Source organism: Loa loa, assembly GCF_000183805.2.
Source record: "Loa loa unplaced genomic scaffold supercont3.110, whole genome shotgun sequence".
In the NCBI taxonomy this organism is placed as follows: Eukaryota; Metazoa; Nematoda; class Chromadorea; order Rhabditida; family Onchocercidae; genus Loa; species Loa loa.
In genome coordinates this window covers 1-17,834 of record NW_018108290.1, presented here as the reverse complement: position 1 = coordinate 17,834, position 17,834 = coordinate 1, and the positions used below count along the sequence as shown (strand labels likewise).

The 17,834-nt window shown below is 34.6% G+C and overlaps 4 protein-coding genes across 4 annotated transcripts; 1 reads left to right on the top strand and 3 right to left on the bottom strand.

The window, feature by feature from the left end:
• Positions 1–729: 729 nt before the first annotated feature.
• LOAG_06356 (hypothetical protein) lies at positions 730–2,219 on the bottom strand (the record flags this gene model as incomplete). The annotated part of the gene is made up of 4 exons (XM_003141892.1): positions 730–879; positions 1,330–1,492; positions 1,625–1,689; positions 2,160–2,219. The coding sequence occupies 4 exons, from the start codon at positions 2,217–2,219 to the stop codon at positions 730–732; spliced, it is 438 nt and encodes a 145-aa protein (XP_003141940.1).
• Positions 2,220–4,279: 2,060 nt separating this feature from the next.
• On the top strand, positions 4,280–9,430 carry LOAG_06355 (hypothetical protein; the record flags this gene model as incomplete). Its single annotated transcript, XM_003141891.1, has 17 exons — positions 4,280–4,323; positions 4,508–4,607; positions 4,972–5,073; positions 5,305–5,378; positions 5,466–5,580; positions 5,684–5,794; positions 5,957–6,086; positions 6,231–6,388; positions 6,524–6,674; positions 6,962–7,156; positions 7,319–7,555; positions 7,647–7,753; positions 7,857–7,931; positions 8,218–8,467; positions 8,724–8,848; positions 9,020–9,211; positions 9,332–9,430. The coding sequence occupies 17 exons, from the start codon at positions 4,280–4,282 to the stop codon at positions 9,428–9,430; spliced, it is 2,265 nt and encodes a 754-aa protein (XP_003141939.1).
• A 349-nt stretch (positions 9,431–9,779) lies between these two features.
• On the bottom strand, positions 9,780–13,178 carry LOAG_06354 (hypothetical protein; the record flags this gene model as incomplete). The annotated part of the gene is made up of 10 exons (XM_020447127.1): positions 9,780–9,938; positions 10,117–10,376; positions 10,522–10,701; positions 10,862–10,979; positions 11,161–11,310; positions 11,453–11,554; positions 11,766–11,957; positions 12,226–12,372; positions 12,517–12,795; positions 12,954–13,178. 10 exons carry the CDS (start codon positions 13,176–13,178, stop codon positions 9,780–9,782), a joined length of 1,812 nt encoding a protein of 603 aa, XP_020302609.1.
• Positions 13,179–15,382: 2,204 nt separating this feature from the next.
• Positions 15,383–17,496, bottom strand: LOAG_06353 (leucine Rich Repeat family protein; the record flags this gene model as incomplete). The annotated part of the gene is made up of 5 exons (XM_003141889.1): positions 15,383–15,470; positions 15,603–15,815; positions 16,138–16,724; positions 16,884–17,152; positions 17,286–17,496. The coding sequence occupies 5 exons, from the start codon at positions 17,494–17,496 to the stop codon at positions 15,383–15,385; spliced, it is 1,368 nt and encodes a 455-aa protein (XP_003141937.1).
• Positions 17,497–17,834: the final 338 nt, after the last annotated feature.

Below are 17,834 nucleotides of genomic sequence, written 5' to 3'. Positions count from 1 at the left end.
TTTTAACTACCCCTTGAAAAGGACAACAAGATGCTCAGCAAGTATGAGAAGAGCTCGAATTTTTGCAAAGTGCGGAATACTGCCTAATTTATTGTCCACTTCCTCAAAGTATTATTTCATTCCACTTCCACAGTGATATCAAGAGTGAACGCGGTTACTAAAGCACTAAACTAAAGTAATATTTAGTATTTCACAGAAATCTTTACCTTAGCTCTGTCATATACCAAATATACTTAACAGTTTAACAAAATCCCGATCTTATCAAAGCTCTTTCAACTTCAAAAAAGCGAGATTAATTTCATTTGCAAAAAATGTGAGATATTCCGCTTCCACCCTTCATTTTAAGCGAAATTTAAATAACAGAAGTAGGCAATACCAGTGTCTGTGGTACATCGCAATTACTGAAAAGCGTGTACTGTTGAGAGACAACTCTGCGAGCGTAAGAATCAGCATTTTTTCGTAGCAAAGCAAAGCTAAACAAATTTAATCAACTTGAGAAAAAAATGCGAAGAACAGGAAAAATGAATAATATCAATGTCTACAGGGCTAAAATTTTAGCCTAAAATTTTGGCTAAAAATTTCGCATCCTTTTGTATAGTTTCTGTTCTGCCAACAGGAGTCTGATGCTTACTGCATCAATTCAGTATAACTGGCAAAATCTTTGTACAGTAACATTTAATTCAAATAAAACCTGTGATCAACAGTTCCTACTGTAATTTATGTGATTTCTTACACTATGTCTCCCAAAATGCCACAAAGAATAAGGCGTTCGCGTATTATAATGATAGCAATATTTGGTGTTTCCTCTTTTCGCTCTCTGTGTATTTGAGAACATAATCGTTCAATTGAGGTTAATGTTGTACCGAGAAGGTTGGCCAGCTAAATTATCCAAGTAAGGAGTATTTTTCTATGAAATCCATAACTAATTGTGGAAGAAATGCGTGAAATCGTTGACACTATTACTGGTAATACTCGCTATAGGGATTAATGAGTGATAAACATATGCGATAAACATGTTCACAACATTACAGGTCATATGCATATAATTAATAAAAGGACGCTGATCTTGGAAGTGTAGTATTGCAAAGTGTTGTGATCATAAGATAAGTAAAAAAAGGTACCTGTCTTTTGTAATTGTTTGGAAATGTCCTTTCATGTAATGTAAACTTACAAATGTGATACTTTTTCAAGACAATTAACGGATTTTTTTAGGTTCGGCGACAAAGAATCTGCAGCCTACCGAATAGCTATCTTTATAAACGATTTAACAGCGAATTTGATTTGATGGGAACTTCAACAATTTCAGATAGTTTTTAACAAGTTGTTAACCTGCGCGTCATTTCCAATATTGTTGACCGGATGCTCGCCAAATGTCCGATCAAAAGGCAAAATTTGGGCCCGAATCTGCTCGATTAGCATTTCTGCTTTAATTTTCTGCAGAGAACTTTCCACTATTGCATATAATCTAACGATTAAGCCTAATCGTTCATCTCTGCAAATTAGCCGTCTTCAGAAAGTCATTATTTTTTTACATTGTCATGCAGAAACATTATTTCCTCATATACTGACATTAGTTCTTTGATTTCGATGCAGTTTTAAATTTGAATTCAGTCTCACAACTTACACTTCACAAATATATCGTACATCAGGATTTTTGCTCATTTCATTCTCGGAAGACAGTTGTGGACTCTAAATAGATTAGATTATAACAGATAAAACTGGCTCTTTTTTCATTCGAAATTTGTCTTATAACTAATCAAGAAAAATTTATTGCTTCATTTTTGCGAAATGACAAACGTTGATCGTCGTTTAGACGATTTAAAAAAAAACGGCAAATAACATTGTTATAGCAGATGGCGTCTAGAGAATGAGTTTACAGGTTGTATTCTATGTTTCAGTTTGCGATGATGTTGGCGTGAAAAGCAAAGAATTCATGCTAGATTTTTTAGGATCTCGGATATTTTACTAAACAATAATATGAGGAGAGATACTGCATTGAACTGGCGTCTGTTTCTGATAATGATGCATGAGAAACAGAAAATCGGTCGATCTTTATTTTTGGATAGGAGAGAGATGAATATGGAAATTCAGAATTGGTTGAATATCTGCATTTAATTGAGAAAATCTAACTGATTTGCTGAAGAAGAAATTGAACTAACCTGCAAAGGACAATGAGCAGCATAAGAACATTTTCGGTATTTTACTGAAGATGTGAACATTATGGGTGAACACTACCGTTCAAAGTTTACTGTTGCAAAAATTACAGTAGAATACAAACTATTACTGTGTGACTTGCAAACTACCTTCAAATATTGAAGGAATTTCTTCGAATCTCGGATGATTTGCTAAACAATCACTTATTCAGACCTTGTAAAAATTATACATCGTTACACTTTTTTTGTAAGTCTAACGTTCTTTTTTTAGGCTGGAATTGACATTTTCAAATTACGCAAACAAAAGGCACAGCAATTTTACCGAAGTAACCAGCTCTCGGTTACTGTGCGTTAGAAGCAACCGCCCAGTAGTCACGTTGTGATTAAAAATGGCTTCATCGTAATCAATACAATCACTTTTAAAGAGAGAATAGAGTATGGATTGCTCCATTCATCCTAATTGCATCTTCCCATTTGGTATCGGTCGCATTCTTCGTTATCAAAAGTCCAGTTTTAGAAGAATTCCATTGAGGATTGATTATCTCAAGGAAATTGTGAAGAATAAAACTGAAAAAAGAAGCTAAGGCATATTTTAACTAATCCCAGGAAGACAAATCTGAGTTTGAATGATTTCTTCAGAGCAGATGTAACCCATTAATTTAGGAAGTAAAATATCTTTATTATCCTTGACAGCACTCGGAAAGGTAAACAGCTTCACTGGAGATTCGCAACAGCTTACCAAGGTAAACAGCTTCACTGGAGATTCGCAACAGCTTACCTTTTATTCTATCCGAGTGTACTCTTTGTTTACGTTTATTTACGTCTTTTTTTTCCATATTTTTACTGTATTTTATCGTGCATCTTTGGAATCACATCTTTACTATGCCATCATACCTTTACACATGCTCTTTCCACTGCAGTATTGTGACAAGCAATGATAAATGATAAGGGAGGACCAGTAACAAAAAAGGATTACAAGCGCCGTCTATTGAACATGATACGTCCTATTGTAACGCTTTTCCACACAAAACTTTCCATCACCCCCTCCCTCACACATTCCTCAGGCAATACGACATTTGAATTTTTTGTGCGGGCTAGGGGACATGAAGCCAACAATCGAGAAGGGTGAGATATTTCTTTTACCTTGTGGTGGCTGATTTATTGTTATCGTTCGTAATCTGATGGTAGTAAATCTATATGGCTTGAAGTCTTAGAGCACACCGAAGCGAGTTCCCAGCACCATCCGCGATATCTCGGTGAGAACTGTCTTTATCATTTAATGCGAGTTGAATTCATTTTTGGCGTAAATTCTTGTGCGTGACTACTACTCATAGTTTGTACGAGTTGTACTTCATTTTTGTCTGATTGGTTAAGGATACAAAAGCAAAAATATCCAGGTTCAGGGTGGACACTGTTCTGTGTTTATCTCTACTTAGAATCCCAGATGACACTTATCTTCCTCATACGGTATTTGTAAGCATTAAACACATAGGTTTACCCAATAAAATGAATCGTCTAATCCGACCAAAAATTTGACTGATCTATGTGATGAAGAGGTGCTCACACCTGTCAGAGTTGGTTAAACAATGACTGAATAATATTTTGAACATGTCAAAAATATTATTTTCGAATTTTTATAAGGTTGGAGTGGAGATCTGATGGCACTGTTACCTGGAGAAAATTAGTGGAGTTTCTTGATACCTAGTAAAAGCATTCATCTTTATTAAGTGTAGAGTTTTCATTTATACTCTACTCCTAAAATAGAGATGACGCCCATAAAAGCCGAATCAAAGCTGATGACTATAACGGTCAGCTGTACCAGTGACCAAAATGATTTCCCTAGGTCCTAACACCACACGAGTACTAATTTTGGGATGTGACCAACAACCAGTTGATTTTTGTTTTTCTTAAATGAAAATCAAAACTGCATTACTATTCTTAGCGAATGAAGGGTTTATCATTTTGAATGGTTTATTGGTTGCGGGGGCTTGTGGATTTAAATGATGATACAGGTGCTTTCTTTGAGCAGGAAACATAGATTATTATACGCTAGGAGCTTTCTTTTTTTGCAGATAACAATCGTGAATATTGAAGGAATAGATGCGAAGGAGATCTATTAATTGGCAATGGCAAGTATTATCAAGAATCAGATTATCAAGCATCTTTCAAAGTAATTTCTGAACATATTGTTTTGTGAGCTTTTCTTTTTTTTGGAAAAATAGAAAGCTCTTCTATTCTTTTGAAGAAATAGAAAAGCTGGATTCCTTTTCTGGATTCGTAATCTATTTTTGAATACACTCTTTCGGAAGAAATGCGTTGCATGGGATAATTTTTTATTTTCAACCAAATTTCAGATTTGTTCGGAATATTACAGCTGATCAAATTAGCGTGCAGATTTTGAGTGGTAAAGGAGAACTAAAAAACATCGAGTTGAACGAAATTGTTTTAAGTGAAGTTAGTTTTTTCCTTTTGCCGTATTCACCACTGTTTGCTTCACATATTTCCTCTCAGATATTTTTGTTGCCATGAATTAACCGAAAATGCAACAATAACTTGTTTCTTACCTCTAGTTTTTGTTTGTTGAATAATTCTAAAGTTGAATTGACAGTTTGCTGTGTATAACTGAAAATTGTATGATAGTTAGTCATCCAGCACAGATATCCGTTATATTGTCAGCTGTAAACATCTGCTTCTAACTCCGCATCTTATTTCTATTATCATTTCCATTTCTAAGTAAAAATTCCCATTTCATGAGTCTTTTTAGAATATGATTAAATGAGCGCCTAAACAAAACAATGTAAATATTTATTTTTTGTAGGTACTTGAATTACCAACATGGTTACGAGTTAAGCGGGCAGTTTGCAATAGAATAGCTGTTAAAGTTCCGTGGACGAAGTTAAAATCACAACCAGTTCAACTAGTAACATTTCTATCCCTCATTTGAAATGTAAAATTAGTAGAATTGGACAGAAAAAAAAAGAATCTCGATCATGCTTATAATTTTTCTGATATAACGGTGTCATCAGTTCTTTATAGGGTATTCTGACCACATTCCAAACAAGACAACCGAATTCTGACTAAAGTCCTTTCATGCCGAAAAATATTACTTGAAATATTCCGTTTTCCATCCAGCTTTAGTCCCTGTTTTTAGTTTATTGATGAAATACGGGTAGAAGTCGAACTTAGCTCAGAAGAATTCGTTGGCTGTGACTCAAACCCTTTGAGGTATATTTTTTCACTGCAAGATTTAAATGCTTAGTTTTTAAGTGAGATATATTGAAGGGTTATTAGAGTTTAAAAATATTATTTTAGTGCCTCTGGAGATTCAACATATGGATTTGCTAATCGAGTTGCGGAATCGATGTCACTTTATGTTAATTCGGTGGAGATTAATTTTGATTCTGGTGTTTTTAGAGGTTCTCTGGCGGTAAGTTGCTGAATATCTTGTTCATCTGCTCTACCGTGATTTTATTATCAGAGTTTCGTTGAAGTACTGGAAGATTCTTTTTGTCATGAAATCTTCGTTTCAGCTCTCGAGATTAGCGGTTGAAAGCAAGAGTCCAGGCTGGCAAACAGTCAGTGATTTGCGATATACTCGAATTGTAGATACAACTACCGGCAAATTGCTTATATTTAAAATGGTGACGTAATATTGTTTGGTGACCCTCTATTTTATGATTTATGAAGACCAGAAAGCTTCTCTTGATTTACCCTTAGTTTAAATATCTTTCACATCACTCTGTAGTCATTACTTCTTTATATTATTTCATGTTTTATTAGTTTTATAAGCGGTCGTTTCTCAGGTTACTTGGCAATTATTGCGTATCGAAGCGTCCGCACAAGCTAATTCATCACGAAATGCGATAAATGCTCCGTTACGATTAATTACCAGCACTGGGAAGAGTAGAATTAGTGTGAAAAAGTCCACTATTGGTATGAGTTCATTAAAGTTCACATCTCGAATGTATTGAAAGAAAAAAAAAAACTAAAAATATAATGGTTGTCTCATTCCTTGATTGTATTATGAATAAGATGCATTATTAAGTAAGATGGAAAAATTGAAAGAGTGGTTTTTAGATGGTACCGTTCTTGGTGGTCGCATACAGGTAATACTTGACGATATTTTGTGGATTGCTACTTTACCGCAGGTACGGTCTGCTATCACATTTTACGATCACATCATGAAAATAATCAAAGCAGCTCCTAAGAAAGTACCGACGTTATACCACACAGAGGTTAGATATTTGTGAAAGTTTCCTTTTATTTTTTGCGTCTTTACCGAGGACGAAATTCTTACTTGATCGTTTTACACACAGTCATTTCTGCTGTAATTTCTTCATTTTTACAATATTAATCATTTATCCTTAAAGCCTGTCGAAATGAAACTGCCAGTGATCAAATCGCCATCTTCGGTTCCGGTCTCAGCTATATTTCGCAATTTCGATTTTGAGCGAACGTCGTATCATGTTTATGTTGGCAAAATTGATCTTCATCTCTGTGATGATAATCAGACCTCAGATGGTATTACTTTTTTCCGTTTTGATTTTTTTTTTTTTTTTAGTATAGAGTTGTCTTTATTAAAGGAAAACTCTTCTTCGGAAGTTGCTGTCGAACACAGATCCTCGTTTGTTCAATAACTTCTGGAACACAAGTAGTGCAAAATTTTCACGCAAATTCAAGTTTTGGTTTTTTTTCCCATATTGTTTGATTTTGGACTTTAGACTTCTGTCGCTCATTTAAAATTCATTTGTTGTTTTTTTCAGTTCCAATTTTTTCAATCAAGTTAATGAATTAAATCAAATTTCCAGGTTATCCTGAAGATTGGGACATTATTTGTGGTGCACTACAAGTAACTTTACTGCGCCTATCCGTTGATTTCTATCCAGCTAATAGCGCTGTATCTGATCGCAGTGACTGGATTCGATATGATAATGCAAATCATTGTGCTGCCTGGGTCCACAAAATATTACAGTTCCACTTGCGAAAGCTTTGCACTGAATTGGGTTTGAATTATTCACTTTTCTTTTGGTTACAAAAATCCGAGGTGAAGAGTGAAAAGTGATTCTCATCACTTAACTTTTTTTTTGGCTACAATCATTTGGCTCGATCATGTTCCAAATCTTGATTCTCACTTGCCGTTTTACATTTTCATTACCTTTTTTTAGATGTCACTGCACAGTCTCAAGTAGTTGATATGTGGCCAATGTTAATGTCTCAAAATTGCGTTATACGAATGTATGATATTATTGTCCAATGTGTGACGGATATGAATTCCAAAAAAGAAGCACTGTTTAATCTGTTCATGTCAGATCGTAAATTAAACACTACAGCAAGAGACAATAGTTCTCTTTTCCATCTCGAATTTACGTCTTTTTATCACCCGACATCTGAAAATTTTCCAGGTAGTAGCTTCTGTTCATTTTAATTGAAACGTTTTGAAGAGTTTTGTTTAATTACCACTTTTACGCCGAATTTTGATTAACCGATTTTCAGTGCCATCAAACATCACACATCTTTTGCTCGGTCCATTTTTTTTCGTCGTCGATCAAAGAACGATTCGGTGGCTCTTGTTTATAATCGATGACATTAAATATGCTTTGGTAAATTTGGGAATCATCTCTAGTGTTTTTGAAAAATTTCCACTAATTTTAAAACATAGTTCAAACTCGATTTCGCCCAAACAATAATAATTGTATTTTGCAGCAAATCTCTAACGCAGTGCCTGAAGTCACAAAAATACCCAGAACTTATCTGCGCATCAATCTGCTTATGCCCAAGGTATATACAAAATATCCACTGTAATGAATCGATCGTTTCGTCAGAGACAATCATTTTTGTTGGTCTTTTTTTGGTTTTCGATATGCCGAAGTTGAAAGTTAAAGGAAGACGATTTCTGATAAATACTTTGCTATAACAATACAAGCAGAAATTTTTTCTTCTAAACAAAATCTTATCCCGTACGCGTCATTATTATCTCTGTTTCTTTGTTTCTGATGATTTCTTCTATTTATCTAATCAAATGTGGAACTGATGCAGAGAGTTTTGAAATCGGGCAAAATTTCAGATAATAATACCGTTAAAAGACCCGTTTGTATCGGATTTGCGTTTCGCACGCAGAATTGTGATAAGCATGAACACTTTGCTGGCTACCAATTGCGAAGCAGTTTCCGGCGGGAGATCAAATTCGTTTTTCAAGACAATTTCAGCTAATATAATCGATTTCATCAATTGTATTGATCTGTTGGTTAGCAAAGAGAAGTTGAAAGAATTCATCTTTCAGCTGAATCAAAATTCGTGTGAGGATGTAATTCAAGGTAACATCATGTTTCTTGTTATCATCTGAAATGTGAAGTTTTAAAAATTCCAATGCAAAACAGCAACTCCCTGACTTTAAAAGCCGTCCTTAATTTAAATCGTCGCTTAAAGGTAAATTATTCCGACCGATATCTTGAACAATAAGGAATAAATTAATCGTTTTTTGTGCAAATTACAACAAATTTCTTAGAAAGTTCTGTAGCAGTTTTGCTTTTGTGATTTAATTTTTTGACTTATCGCTCAGAACAATTTTAGCTGAGCGGATTTGGATAAATACATCACCAATTCGGATAACTACAGATTTTGCAGAAGAAATATCGAGTACACCTTTGCTTGCTGATGTTGCTTTTCATGCACTTCTTATTGTAAAACCAATGAAGGTTTAATATTTGAAATTCATTTTAAGTAGCTTTTTTTGACCACATGTTTTTAAAAATTCTCTAATTCAAATATTTCGAATCTTTTTTCCTAACCTTCATATTGGCTGTTCAAAACTACGAAAAAAAGACAATGCCGAGGAGAGAAGTGGTTTCGGCATTTGTAATTTTCAGGTAAGCATGGCACTGCAACCGTTGTCGAAGATTCGGGTCGCAGTTAATCATTTTCAGTTTCTTCAAATCATGCATCTGATTTCTTATATATCAGCTTTTGTGGATCAACTTGTCAGTGACCGGAAATTTTTCTGTGCTAACCGTAACAATGGAAATGATACAGCAGTTGAAATGATTTGTTTCCTAGATGAGGTATATCCATTCTTATTAATGACATTGACATAATGGAGTCTTAGTTTTGCAGTTTACATCTATATTTTCCAAAAGAATACTAAACAGATTCTTTATTTGAATGGATTTAACCGATTCCAGGCTGAACTTAATATTATACTGCCAAATCAGCCAATTCCAACTCCGTACGATCTTCAGGAAACAATACCACAATCACCAGCAATATCTTCAAATGGCTAGTTTCTTTTTTTCTGCAAAGTTTTTGCGGAATTTTTTACAAAGCGTGGTATATCTGCAGTTTTTAACATGATTGTCTCGCGTGCCTTATTCAAATTTCAGTTCTATTTTTTTTTTTATAAGCTCATTTAATGTCCCACTATTCATTACACAGGAAATTTATTAATAAGACGTGTGTAATGCCACGATCCAGATATTGCAAATATTATTTTATAAAGTATAATAGGCACGCGATTTGAAATACAAAAATGAATAAATTTGTGGGTTTGCTGTATGATGACCAATTTATTAGCAGCTTTCTGATTCACTCCTTTTTTGAGGTTTCATGGTTATAGCATAGAAACTCCGGAAATTACTGTTGTTTATGATCCTGTGTTTGCACTGAATCCACATGACTGTCTGACACAAATTCCACGAATTCCTCTTTATCTTTCGATTCGATGCGCACATAAGGTGGTAACTGAGCCCGAATTTTCTCCAGATGTTTGTCTAGTCGCGAAGATTGTTTAGCCTAGCGAAGATTAAAGATATTTATAACTTCTATTCGAAGAACTGCAAAATTTTCATTGCTCTGTGGTTGCTTTAAAATTTATTTTTAATTTCCTTCCAAGTCCTTGACTTTATGTCCAAATAACTTATCTACTCACTCAATTAGTGATCCTTTCTACATTTATTGATTATGTACTTACTTGGGTTGTTTCGCTCTTGGGGCTTTTATCAAGTATAGCAATATCTGTGGGTTTCGACCGTGCTGGTAAACGATATCGTAAAAAAGGTGATGTTCGATATCCCGGAGGTCGTCGTGAAAGACGCATAAACCTCTCAATGTTGAATTTCTTTCTGTGAACATTATTTGGGTGAATATTTAAGATTTCATGAGTTGGTGCAATTGTTGATATTGTAATTGCTCCTGTTTCCAAACGTAGCATTGAAATTGTTTTATCAGCTTCTGGAATTGAGTCGAGAAATTTCTGGATATTTTAGAAGTTTCTTCATAGGAAGATTCCGCTATGAACACCGGGATTATGGAACAGATTATTTATTTAATAACTCTCTGCTTAATTTTAAAAAAAATATATAATTAAAAAAATTACTTGACGTAGACTTTAAGCAGCACAGTGGCGGTTGTGGTGGATCGCTGTTTTTGGGGCATACATCCTCCAAATTGTTCGTGTAATTTGTTTGACAGATTAAATTGGGCTCTGTTGTAAGGTTTATTGCCTCTTTTCCATTCATTACGTGAAAGCCATCTTGTAGACAAACCATCGGGTTTTCTGGATAAGAAAGGTATTACTTGAGTATTAAATATCACTTATTGTTGCAAATCTTCATCTTTTATTCTTTGAATTGATTTTTCGGTTCAGTGATTAGTTTTATAGCCTCATATTATTCCTATTATTTGCACGATTCTTCAAAATTGTTAGTGAAACAAACCTTGTAACCGAACCATCAGGTAGTCGGAGCCAATAATGGCACTTGGTTCGATAGTGTATATTTTATTGTGTGACAAGTCCAGAGTATGCAAATTAGCTAGGTGTGCGAAGCTTAAGGGCTAGAACATAATGATTTGATTCTGTTTCAACAGGTTTTGAAAGTGTGAGAGTTAATATTTATTTTAAATCTTGCTGAAAGTTCTCGACATTGTAGGGATCATAACTATAATGACGAGATGATCAGCAAGCTATAAAAGATAAAAGATAATCTACAATGATGCAAAAATTGTATTATATTACCTCTATTGTCCTGATGTTGTTGTTACCAAGAGATACCTGTCGTAGAAAAGGTGTACCTTGAAACAGGTTTGGTGATATGGATCTCAAACAGTTGTTTCGTAACCACAGTAGAAGTAACGGTGTCGTTGCAAATGCTCCGGGTGCTATATCCTGAAAAAATTTTTCGGTTCACCTTGATGTAAGGAAACTGAAATGATAAAAAATTTTTCGACGCACTAACTCCAAATTTCTGTATCTTAACGGTTTAGGCAGTTCTTCATTTTATTAAAACAAATATGATTTTGGTAGTAACCTTTATTTGATTGCCTTCAAGATTGAGATGTTGTAGATGTTCCAGACCAGAGAACATGTCGCCCGTTATCGTAGTGAAATAGTTATAACTCATATCGATAACCTGAGGTAGCAGTCAATAAACATTTAGCAAACAGTTTGGCTTTAGCGAATTTTTAATTTGTTCACAGTTTTTGCTTTTTAGCTGGAATATTTTTGTAACTTCCTCACATAGCAAAGAATAAATTGCTGAGTCAATAAATACCGGATTTTTTTTAGTGGTTTTAGAATCGGAGTAACTTTTTATTTTGATTTCGCAAAATTTAAATCTTTACCTGGATTTGTTTGAATTGATGCAGTACTCCTGCATCCATGGTTTCTAAATTATTATTACCCAGATAAAGATAGCGAAGATTTTCAGCTCGGGGCATGAAATCACTTTCAATCGTAGAAATTTTATTTCCGGTGAGTGAAAGGATTGTTAGACTGCTTAGGTTAGTTAACTGCATGCTCTCCAATAGTTTAATCTGAATTTAAAATTCTAATTAACAAAGAAAAACTTCGCAGTGATCCAACTATTTAATAGCTTTCGTTAGAGTTCTTGGATCAGTCTTTGAATTTTTCTGAAGAGAATCGGAAGAAATCTTTCGGAAGAGTAGTTATTCGTGTAATAGTTGAAATATCAAATTTGAGTAGGGTTTGTTGTCTAATGTACGTATTGGATCGAATTTTTTTATGTCCGTAGTAATGTGTGAAACTACTAATAATATTTTAATTTCGTTGACTTTTGCTTACCTCATTATATTTCATATGTAGACCGATAAGATTGTCCAGTCCTCGAAGAGCTTCAGAAGGTATGGCTGATAAGCAATTGTTATCTAAGATTAGATTTTGCAAAGTGTCCTTTACGTCATCGAATACCGATCCTTCGATGTTACAAATCTAAGTGGATTGCTCTCAGAAGATTTTGCTTCATATTTATTAATTTGCTTACTTTAGAAGTGGAAGATGTTGAGATTCTGTTTTAAATATTATCAGCTTTAAAGTTTATTTAAAAGGAAATAGTTTAAATTTCATAAATTTTACCTGATTACATTCAAGATTTAAATCGATCATGCTGGACATATTCTGGAAAACACGAGCCTTGATATCCCCAATATTGTTGCAGCGTAGGCTGAGTACGCGTAGAGCACGCATTCCGACAAGCGAATCAGTTGGAATGGCAGTAAGCTTATTTTTGGAAATTGAAAGCTCAAGCATGACAGATTCTAGGCCACGAAATGCTTGCGGGTGCAGCGCACGGATACGATTATTGTCGAGAATCAATTTCTTGATCCGCAAATTCCTGAACGCATTTCGTCCGATCTGTGTTACATAATTTGAATTTTAGCAAAAAAAAAATCAGTTTGGCAGCAAGTTTGAAATTTGAAACTCAGGCAGTTCGCAAAATCCAGGAAGTTATTTCAAGATCATAGGGTTTCATTTGCTTACATTTCGAAACGAGTAATTTTTCAAAATCTGACCTCGACAATGTTTGCATTTTCAAGTGCTAATTCGCGTATTTCAATTGGCGTTTTTTTGAGCTGTTCCACTATAGCTGGTCCATTTTGGCCGCTACATCGAATTACGACACCATCAATATAGGCAAAACAAGAACAAGTTGTTTGATTTTTCAGAAATGTTGGACAAAATGCTAATGCACAATTAACAAATACACAGAAAAATAGAATCATTCGGTGCTGCGTCATTTTTTAGAGTTGAAATCAGTGTTTTAAAATAAGTTATTTGACGTCCAAATAGATGAGAATTATTTGGAGGACCTAAGGAATCCTTATGGAAGGACTGCTGTGGAAGTTTAGAGTTCAATACAGTATGTAGATAGGAAGGCAGTACTTCACCGTTTTCGATGGAAAATGAGTTTTCATCCAAGTTTTTTTTTTCTCAAAACATGAGTATACAGGTGGATTCTTCTTAAGATGAAAACGATTTACATTTAACAGCGAATGGTGAGATGACTAAAGATGCCGGGTGATTTGAGGGGACGATGTGGGGCGGGAATTTATAGAGGAAATAACAGGTACCAGGAAGGTCGCCGCCCTTTTCGCTTCACATATTTTCATATCGTTTGTGCAATGCATCCAATTCGACATCATCAGCCATCGCCTTAATATTGTCAGGTCAAGGCCAACGTCTATAGCTGCTTGTTCTCGCCAGGGATCCGCGCTATTTTGTGAAACACAAAATTTTATACAATAGTACTCCATATACACAGTGCGTAGTTTTGCTGGAAAACAAACTTTTAAATTTTATGTACGTCTTGTTAATCAGTGGTGAGTGACACAGTTTTCATTGTATTACAGTGAGTAAACTTTTCGTAATCCCACATGACTCATGTTAATTTTGGCCGATATTCTTTAAGTACATCCTGTATTTATTGATTCCTGATTATAAGACCCTGCATACTGTCTAAGAAAGTAATTTCTCGATTAATCGAGCTTTGAAACCTTGTGTAACAGTAAACTCATGAAATATCGATTTGATGGTATAACATTTCGAGGAAGAAATAAGCATGGATGCTTCGAAAAGATACAGAAACTTGTTGCTTCATTTTACGTCACACTGACTCACCTTATGATTCGATCTCGTCGGGTCGAATTTTATTTGCCTAATTGGGAATTTAATTTTTAAAGAAGTAGAGCAAAACTAAAGTGGAATTTAATGAGGATTAACTGAATTCGTTTTTAAAATAATGGGTTTCCTACGTCCTTAAATTTCAGAGAGTAGATTTGCTCACTTTAGATATTTGAAGTTTCAGTTTCACCGCTTTAACATTATTCTTTAGCGTAAATTACCTCAACACATCCTCAAAAGGTGTGAATTACTTCCACATATCCTCAAAAGCTGTGATTTACAAGTTAATGGTCATGTTCTTGAGATACTACTACACACTCAGTAATGAAATTTCTGATTCGTTTGGACTACCTTTGCTCCCATGATGTCCACGTTTATCTCGAACTTCTTTTTGTAACCACATGCATTAATTTTGTTAATGATTTCCAGATGCTATTTTCTGATCAGCAAATTCACCTTTACTGTAAATCGCCATTATTTTTGATCATCTATTCGGATATGGCATTTAGAAACTCAGAACCAAAGCTTGAAACAGAGGGTATTTTCATGGTCAGGGAACGGATTTTTCCCATTAAAATTTCTTGTTTACACCGTTTTATCCGTATTGCAACTGCCGTATAAGGTGAAACGATTTTTTTTCCCTAAATTTTTGTTAATTTCTGGGAACATCAAGAAGCAGGAATTCAGATTTGACTACAAAAGAAAAGAAATATTTCAACTTTTTTCCGGAAGTTCTTTTACCCGTACTATCAGTTTGTTTCGTCTTGTCCACACTTTTTTCTTCTAGCCCTTGGTAAGGTGATAATACTTTCGATCCATTCAAAATGGCGTTAAAAATCAATACTTTTCGTATTTTTATTTCTGGATGAGAATCTACAATATTGAGAATAAAATTTTTTTGTAATCTAAATGAGAATCTGCAAAATTGAGAATGAAATTGAACCTCATATTTGTTCTATCAGTTAGCTCTTTTTTATATGTTTTGATTCGTAGCAGCAAATAGGATTAGTAATACATAAACGTCTGAGATGGAATGTTTTTAAAACTCAATCAACGTTGCAAAGTTTAAAGCAACTGAACAGATATCTGGAATGGATAGATTAAAAAATGGGTCCGGTCATAAGATTTCTTGAAATAAAGTTTTTAAATTAAAAAGTGGGAAAAAGATGTGCAGATATGCCGAACAATAATGCGGATACAAAAAAAAAGAAAAAATACATGGAATGTTGACAGGAAAAAGGGAACGATTTGAGCACCGGGTTCAAGTACTTATAATCTGTAATCTAAATGGTTAGTTTTCTGGGTATAGCCTTCCAAACTTCTATTTGTAGTAACCGGTATTCCCATACGAAGTAGGCGCATAAATCCATGGCTGCCCATCGTCAAATCGATTTAGTATCGGTACATTTCTGAAAATTATGACTGTTGTGTAGATTTTTAATTGTGGATCGAGTCCTGAATTCACTGAAAACAATACTGTCTATATATGAAATTTTGATGCGGTTTAGTCAAGAATTGACTTTGAAGTGTTAGGATCTTACCGATTCCGTCTAACTGTTCCGTAAATCATGTCAAGCTGAGCAGCAACATAAGCATTAGTACGTGCGGCGCTCTCGGTTGTCATCGATCCATGGTAAGTTTGCAGACGGCGATGTTTCGCAATACACAAACCAATAAGCACGGCAGCCATAACAATGGCAACGGTACTTAAACAAATCAGGATAATCACCGATGGAGCTGTTACACGTTCGAGCCTATAAAAAAAAAAAAAAATGCACCATTTGCTGAACCAAAAGTTGTCACTTAGCTTAGCACTATATCGATTTCACAATTCTGAGTACAGTTTTAAATGTGTTCACTGAAACAACGAAATATAATATGTTTGAGATATCCTACATTTTTAACAGATGGTTGCTGTCAGCACATAGCTAAATTAACGTTTTTCAAGAATTCCAAAAATGATTTGGATTAAATTGAGTTCAAAAAGCTAAATTTCGAGGTCTAGCTCATCAATTTTATGCTTCAGATGTCTAATCTACTATGTAACCTCAAAGGTTGCAGTATGAAATGATTTACCTTTCTGTATTATCCAGATCAAAGAAAATCTGTTCTCCACTTTCCTGTGCTTCTCTTGTATTTTCCATGGAATTTTTGCCGATGTGATCTCTATCAGTCTTCTCTGCTGAAGTAGTGTAGTCAGATTCCTGTATATGATTTGCGACAACAATACTGGGTGGCAGTGTTTGTTCGCTTGACGTCCTGTTATTTACAGATGCTGCATCCGTGACTGTTGTAGTTCCGGGTGCAGCTAAATATGCTTTTGATAGCTTTGAGGGGCGCTTTAAGAACGGTATCGGGAATGGGTGTATTATGTTAGTGGTATCAAACGGATACTGATGATTTTCACTTCTGTTTCTGTTACGCATTTCACTGCTTTCCAACACTTTATCTTCATATCTTTTCCTGCCGGAATTCTGAGATTCAGGAATTGTGCTTGCTCGACTTCTTATAGCATCCGTTAATTGCTCAGTACTGGACATCTCTGATCGTAGAAGTAGATTGGGTTGTATGTTTACAAGTGCATTAACAGGTCTTACTGGAATCACTTTATTTGTACCAATCTTTTCTTGTTGTTCGCCAACACTAGCTTCTAGTTTGTTTGCCTTAAATCATAATATATATTTTGACTTTTAAAAAATAAATTTAAGGAGAGTGGTTCTACAGATACTTGGGCTTTCTGTTTTATATACACTCAAAGCTTCTTTTCAAAGTTTCAACGAATTTCCAGAGGTTTTGGGAAGGTTGGAATAAAATAAACGAACTTCATTATCGATACTGGATAATGGACGAATTACTGGTGAAGTTTTAATTGGCAAAAGCTTCTCCACCTGTTTGAAATTGCTCTCTTCTCCACTGTTCACCATAAAATAGGTGGAAGTAGGCGGCGTATTTGTAATATCAGTAGTATTTCTGATGTTATTTCGATTAAGATTCTTATGTGATCCACAAATAACGTCTTCGCTTCTTGCTATATAGATTCCTACACCTTGCTGTAGCATATGCACTCCTTCCGAACACACCAAAGGGTTTTCTATAGTTAAATTTTAGTTTTTTTTGGATCAAAAATTTGACCACCATATTGCACGGAATATCTAGAAATTGATTCTAACTTAATTAAAGTATGTAAAATTTGTTTGCTAAACCTAGCAACTTTAAGTACCAACCCTTTAGAAGTACTATCTTCACACGTCGACTGAATGCTTCGTAGGGTGTACGCTCCAATTTGTTACCGCTTAGATCGATAAGGAATAGATTAACTTGAGTCAGAAATGTTGAAGGTGGTATATCCACCAATTTATTATTACTCAAATCAAGCATTGCTAAATCTGGATTGGAATAAAAACTATTCTGATCTATAGACCGTATCTGAAACATACTTATTTACCTGAGACGGGGTTAATGCATAAGAATCTGGATAGCAGATATTTCTGGATAGCAGATAATTATGCAACGCAAAGAAAATTTGGAAACTAAGGAAACATAAACTACAGTTATTTAAATAATGGAGATCTTTACAATGCAAAGGTTGCTTCCAGAGTTTGATATTGCCAACTGTTCAGTTGGTGATTGAGAAAGGAATTCAGCTTTTTTAGACTTTGAAATTTCGGGTCCAGAATCTTATTTTTTGAAAACGGAATTTCAGTAAAGCTTCTAACTTGGATTGAAATTGGGCATTTACTTGGTATATATATATATATATATATATATATATA